Source organism: Erigeron canadensis, chromosome 3 (genome assembly GCF_010389155.1).
Source record: "Erigeron canadensis isolate Cc75 chromosome 3, C_canadensis_v1, whole genome shotgun sequence".
Taxonomy (NCBI): Eukaryota; Viridiplantae; Streptophyta; class Magnoliopsida; order Asterales; family Asteraceae; genus Erigeron; species Erigeron canadensis.
In genome coordinates, this window is record NC_057763.1 from 10174082 (window position 1) to 10181358 (window position 7277).

Below are 7277 nucleotides of genomic sequence, written 5' to 3' on the forward strand. Positions count from 1 at the left end.
TAAACATAATACAACCGATTTATATATATACAAAGGTAAAGTTTTCGGATCTAAACAATAATAGATAAGAAAAATTCGGATATATATATATATATATCCGTACATATGCGTATTTTTCAAAGAAGAATACGAATTTGATGAAGAATGAACATAAACCATGTGAACCTTACCAAGATCTTTAAGAAAATGAAGAAGAAAGTGAAAATTGATGGTCGTTTGTGGTGGTGGAGTGGCGGCCGACTGGTGGTTGATTGTGGAGTGTGGTGGCGTCTGAGAAAGGGAGAGAGAGGGAGGGGGACGACTGAGAGAAAAGAGAGAGGGAGGAGAAGTGTGTGAGAAGGAGAGGGGAAATGGGATGGGGGCTAGGGTTTATTTTTTCTTATATACCCCTCCATAACCCTAATTACCTTTCTTTTGACTTTCCTTTAAAAGCGTTTGACCCGACAATTCCAGAAACTCGAGACCCGTTAACTCATTTTTGTCGACATATTTAAATGTAACTCATCAATAGCTTTCTAACGGATATAAACATGTGTATATTTAATTATTAAATCTTTTATTGGTTACATTTCAAGTATTTCATTTATTTTGGCATTTTTATGAGACAACTAGTATTCCTCCTATTCTCGAGTCCACGTGCAATTTTTTTCTAAAGTCTAAAGGCTCATAAAGCACAAATCCATTTATTCCATGATAAAGTCTTAAAGTCTAACAAGGTACATAAACAAAACGAACTAAAAATGACCGGAAAAGTAATTCAGGAAAATCGCTCAGATGATGGTTGTCACAAGTAATTTAAACAATGTAAAATATGGAGAAGACATTCGTGAGAACTTGATTACGGGTATGCATTATTAGCACAAAACGGATGTGAATGAGTTGCGGGATTATCCTGGTGAAAAGAATGAATGTTATGAGATTCAGAGCATTGAAAAATTTGTGATGGATACTGTTCAAAATCTAGTTGATGATGAAGTTGAGGATGATACATTAGTTTTTGAAATCGTTTTTGAAATTGATCACTCGGAAAGAAAAATTATAAGCGGCTAACAACTCTCACAACTTTTTGTTGCGACAATGTCTCAACTGTTAAGTGCAATGTAGAAATTTAAATATATAGATATAAAATTTAAAAAAAAAACAAGTGAATATAGATTCATTTTTTACTAAACAATATTAAAATTTTGAAATATTTAAGGATTTATTAATTTATAATTTTGATGGGACATATATTTTTACCTTGGGGAATTATGTAAATAAATTACCATCGTATATAATTATATTGACCCGACGGGTGGTGGTGGCGGGAACAATGGTAGCGTTGTAGTATTGACCGAACGGGTAGTGGTTGGCGGTATGGTCAATGATATAAAGGTAATTCATATAAGAATGTTAGTATAGTTTTTTCAAAAGTCGAGTAATATATATAATAATTATTTAATTAAGTTTATTTTAGGTATATAGGTTAATTATAAACAAAAACTTTTGAAAAAGTCGGGGTATTATAGGTATTTTAAAGGCTTAAAAGTTTATAGAAAATAATGGACTTTTTGCTTTATTAAGTAGTATAGATTAGAATATATGTAATGCGTAAATCATACAAGGATGCATGTGAAGTTGTAATTGCTAAGAATACCATTTCCTCTATACACTTCAAGTTTTTATATACAAACACATTGGTGCAATCACACTATTTTACAATCAAACATATATCAATAATAATAATCAAACAAAACATAAACAAACAGATCAACTTGCTACATGAAAAGCCATTTACAATGTTTAATCTTTGAAAACTACAAAATGCACCAAAGTATATTGAATTGCTAGTTAAGTGGTCAGACACCCCGGAAGTTGTAACACGGGTCATACGTTCGAATCCTATCTCGAGTGTTGTTCCTAGCCAATATTATTGGCGAGAGAGTTGAATTTACCGGGTGGATCGGGCAGGGGGGCGGGGTCGAGTAGGCACATGGTATTCAGTCCGGATACCCGTGGTCCGGCCCTTCGCTGTTCTAAAAACAAAATACATTAGTAATTAAAATTTGTTTTTTAGTTTAAATATACAGCATAAAGTATGTTCTATATACTAGATTTTAGAACCGTGTTATATATACGAGTTTTATAACATTATTAATATAAGAATTACTATATGAAACAAAAAAAAGTACTTACACGTTAAATGTAAAAAGAATTATTAATATAATAATTTTATATGTTGTGATATTATTTGTAGGCTTCAGTTTATATAAGAAGATTATGTATCCTAAATATAATTTGATTTATTACTAATAACAACAATGATTATCCTAATTATAGTCTGATTACAAATACTAATTTAATTACGGTAAATAATATAAAATAAAATATTAATATAAATATGTAACCTCCCTACTATAGGTTGTTATTAGATAGACATTATGCAATAATATTACTTATTTTTAAATTGGGTTAAAAATGTAATTGGTGATTGAAAACGAAAAAGTGTAAATTAATTTTGAAATGTGTTGATTTAATTAATTTTGAGCTGTGATTGGTCAATTGAGGTTAAGTCAGTTGTCTTTTAGTATATATTAAGATAAGATTGATGTATGTATGTATATATATACACACACACACACACACACGATAGGGGCATGTTATTTTGAGTCAAACTTATTTTGAGTCCATATAACTGACACATGTGTAAGTTACCTGTGTAAGTCATGGCGGCGGTGGTCGCCGTTGCTAGAAAATCATGATGGTGGTCGGAGATGATGGTGGTGGTGGCAGGAGATGGTTGGGATTTAAGGAGATGAAAGAAAATGAATGGACTCAAATTGGATTCAAAATAAGTTGTACTCAAAATAACTTTTCTCTCTCTATATATATATAAAATTAACTAATACATCTTATAATAGCTCATAATGTGACATTATTTATTTAACCTTTTTAACCTTTAATTTTTTAATATATTCTCTCGCGTATTATGCAGGTTAATAATCTAGTAAATAAAAATAGGTAAACAGATAATTCCAATGAAAATACGATGTTCCAAATTTGGTTAGAGAATACATGCATAAAAGTTTGTTTTTTTTTAGTTTGTTTTATAAAATATTATAAAAAATGTATGGAAATGCTAATAGGATAAAATTCTACGTGTCAATATTTTAACCTAGGTTTTGTATTAAAAAGGGGTTTAAAATACTCGGTTAACTCTGTTTAATAGATATAATATTAATTAAGATTATTATAATTTTTTTTCCAAACACGATAAAGTTATAATTAAAACTGATGAATCATGTCTTGATAAGTAGTAACAAGTTTTAAAGAATCATGTCTTGATATGTAGTTAAGTACTAACAAGTTTTAAACATGAAAATGACTTGATATATGTAGTTAAGTACTAACAAGTTTTAAACATGAAAATGACTTGATAATAGAAACATGACACTTATATGTTTTGTATATAAAAAAATTAATTGATAAACCATAAAATACTAACAATTAATTTTAAAAATGTTGAAAACTACATAGTGTATTTTCCCCCCTTTTAATAGATTTATCATGTTTTAACATTTATCTAATTTGTGATTTATCTAATTTGTGAACTCTAAATTGAATGATTATATAAGTGAATGAGAATGATAAAGAGGAAGGGAGAGCAACGAATACAAACATTTTGTGATAGGAAAGGTATGAATGATTTTCATATTCGCTCTCCATAAAAACATTCCACACATCAAACATACCATAAATCATTTTCATTAAGTGTCTGTCACAAAAAAATAAGCTTAAGACTACCCATCAATCAATTAATTAAAAGACTTTTTGTCTTTAAACCAAACATTAAAGACACGTTTAGTTTTGAAAATTATTTTCTAGTTTTGCATTTCTAATTTTCAAAGAAAGGAAAAAGTTTTCCATCTCGAGAAAACAAATGAAATTTTAAAAATCCGTTCAAAACTAGAAAAATATATTTTCATTTTCCATATGTATAATTTGTTAAGAAGGGGGGGGGGGGGTGTTTGGGAGTGAGGTGGGTGGGGTGACGGGGTAGAGTTGATATAATTTGAGGTTTTTAAAATTTAAAAAAATAGAAAATTAAAAGTGAATAATAATTAACAAGTGTTTTCTAATTCCTATAAAAAAGTGGACAACAATATTTTCTGTTTTCTTGGAAAATATTTTTGTAAAAAATATGATTAGATCGTGTTATTAGTTTTCCATGTTTTTTCGAAAACAAAAAGAGAAAACTAGAGATGTTTTATCCAACTAAACGCACCCTAAGAGTTTGCTTTTCACTTTTAACAAAAAGTTACCTGAAAATAGTTTCAATATAGGTAGGTGAGAATAAACGTATTTACATTTTACTTCTCTATCTAAAAAATGAATTTATAAATGTTATGACACGTTTGGTTAACAAATTATTTTCTCATGAGCGGAATCTGTTAATGGAATTGAAATTTGAAGAAAGAGAACTTGATGGAATGATTAATATTTTTAAAATTTTAGAAATTCTTTCTCAACATTTAAAGAATTAAAATTTCATCGAATGAGAGATTGTTTACAATTTTAAACAACCAAAATGAAAATTCTATTTTAAATGGGTGTTTGGTACAATGAGATGGAAAGAGAAGAAAAAGAAATGAGAAAAACTTCTCTTATTTGATTACAGTAAAGATTGAAAAAGAGAATGAATAAGTGAAAAATCAATTTCATTTCATCCGTTTTCTATAAATTGTATAAAATAAATAGAAATCATAAGAATGTAAATTTTTATTATATGTTTTAATAATGTTATATGTATTAAATTTAATTATATAAAATTTTATAATTATTTATGTTATTTCTTTATCAAATAACAAAATGTATTCTCTTTTCAAATCCCCATTTTCTTTACCACTATTTATAATACATTTCTAATTTTTTTATTCCCTCATACTAAACCACCACCTAACATTTGTGTACCAAAAGTTCGGCTTGTTCAAGAAGAAACAAAATATCTATCCTAGCCAATTCAAAAACGACATTGCACTGTATTATATCCGAATTTTCGAATACCTACCATAGAATATCCACTATATACGTACTCAGTTAGTCAAATTTAAATCCATTTCCCCCAAATCAAAACACGAAACACACACATACAAACCCTAGAAAAGGCAAACATGGCGAGACCTGCGATGCAATCAACATCCACCACCACAACAACAATAACCCTAGAAAACAGCAACACGACACCAGCATCAGCAACAACAACGTTAACATTAACCTTAAATCCAAGGAAGAAAAAGGTCACATGGAAAGAAGGTACAGTGGACAACGAATTCCTAGATAAAAAAAGCTCTAAAAAATGTTGTATTTTTCATAAAGAAAAACCTTTTGATGAAGATTCTAGCGATGACGACGACGATCGCGATCATCATAATCATAATCATGATTGTGGTGGTGGTGATGGTGGATTGAAGAAGAATGATGACGGCGCATCAACTAGCTAGGTTAATTTTGTTATATATAATCTGATATGTATGTATAGATTTAGATGGATCTGATGGAATTGGAAATGTATTCTGAGATGTATTCTTGCTGTGTTGATTGTTTTGTGTTATTGATTGACCCGATATCGGTTTACTTTCTATGTTTATGTTTGATTTTGTGCATAATATGTTTGTGTTGATATATAATAATTTGTGCTAGAATAAATAGAATAGAATCTGGCAAAATATAGTATTTTTTTGCTAAGGGTGTTTGCTTACTGGGGTTTCAGAAGCGAATAAACCCTGCTTATGAGTTTATCTACTAAGTAATATGATCTTAAGTTGATGAACTCTCATAATCTGGTAAATAAAAGAGCTGTTTCAACATGCAAATATTCTGAGCTGCATCCTTGTGTGTTGTTTGTTTCGGGTAATTGATCGATCTAATATTGTTGTGCTTTCTATGTTTGTGTTTGGTTTCATGCATTATATGTTTGTGCTCTGTGTTAATAATGATAGAAAAGGGTGTTTGGGTTAGCTGATTATCAGGGGTTATTGGCTTACTGAAGTTTAAGAATGGGAATAACCCCTGTTTATGAGTATTTCGGTTTGAATTTGTAACAAGCTCAAGTTGATAAACTCGCCTAAGCTGGTAAAAGTTGAGCTTTTCTTTAGAAACTTCTTATAATTTGTGAGCCGAGAAAATAAGCTAAATCCAAACTCCCCTACAGGATTACATAACTGGTTGTTAAATTATTGACTCTAGTGTCACGAAAATTGTATTGCGGATGCTTACATCTTGTGCAAATTGGATGCTTACATCTTGGTATGTCAGGGTCTGTGTTTTTTTAAATTTGTTTAGACATGTTCCTATTTATTGTGCTTCTTAGTTGTAGTGATCTTGTCGAGTATATCTATATGATTATTCACCTGCTGGTTTCATGTGTTTAGTCTGATTGAATTCACCTCTGGGTGAGATTACAGAAGGTGAGCCTTTGATTTATCTTTGCATTGGATTACCAAACTGATATAGGGTTGGTCTGTGCACTTCTCATAATTGCTTTTTATGGTGCTGGCTGCATGTAGCATGTCGATGGACAGGTTTAGTCGGGTGTAAAATTGTGATTCTTTGTTTTGTTAACAGTTTATGCTTATGGGTTATAGAATAGGGCCTCTACTACTTATTGGCTATCATAGTGTCTCAGACTTTTTGTTACGTATGAAGTTTGCTATTATATGCTAAACTACAAGATAAGTTAGTGTCATCGCCTGCCTCTTCTTGTAGGATTAGGCTATAACAGGCTCCATGTAAAGGAAAGCAATACATAGGATGGTCTATTGAGCTGACTCAAGGATTACACCCTTAAGTGCTAAATCAATTTCCCTCAATCCAGTCATATCGAAGCTGTACCCAAGATTTTGTTGGCCTCTTCGGAGGTTGATATGAATTATCGAAGCTGTACCCAAGATTTTGTTGGCCTCTTCGGAGGTTGATATGAATTATCAACTGGTGCTACTCGATATTTTAGGTCTCTTAAGTTTTCATCATCTTCAGGAAAGCTGCATGGTTCTTCTATTTCATTCCTGTCAAAAATTTGCTAAACACTGTAATGAACCATACATGTATCTGTGAGTTTTACATTGTCCTGGGATGGAACTATGCAACAATTAACATGCCAGTAGTTTAATTTTTTCCATTTTTTTGTTTAAGAATGTGACTTGCAACAGAAGATGACAGCTGCAATAGGGTTGGATTTCCATTTTATGGCCAGACATCCAAGTGATTTTGTTAGTTTCTAATTGCTGCAAGTGATTTGA

General features: G+C 30.6%; 1 protein-coding gene across 1 annotated transcript; it reads left to right on the top strand.

Annotated features, from left to right (window-relative positions):
• The first annotated feature begins 5040 nt into the window (after positions 1 to 5040).
• Positions 5041 to 5618, top strand: LOC122591330 (protein phosphatase 1 regulatory subunit INH3). The gene has a single exon (XM_043763591.1). The coding sequence runs from the start codon at positions 5151 to 5153 to the stop codon at positions 5478 to 5480; it is 330 nt and encodes a 109-aa protein (XP_043619526.1). The 5' UTR covers positions 5041 to 5150; the 3' UTR covers positions 5481 to 5618.
• Positions 5619 to 7277: the final 1659 nt, after the last annotated feature.

What these genes read in the sequence shown, in the direction of transcription:
- LOC122591330 (XM_043763591.1), top strand. Translation starts at nt 5,151, where the DNA reads ATGGCGAGACCTGCGATGCAATCAACATCCACCACCACAACAACAATA.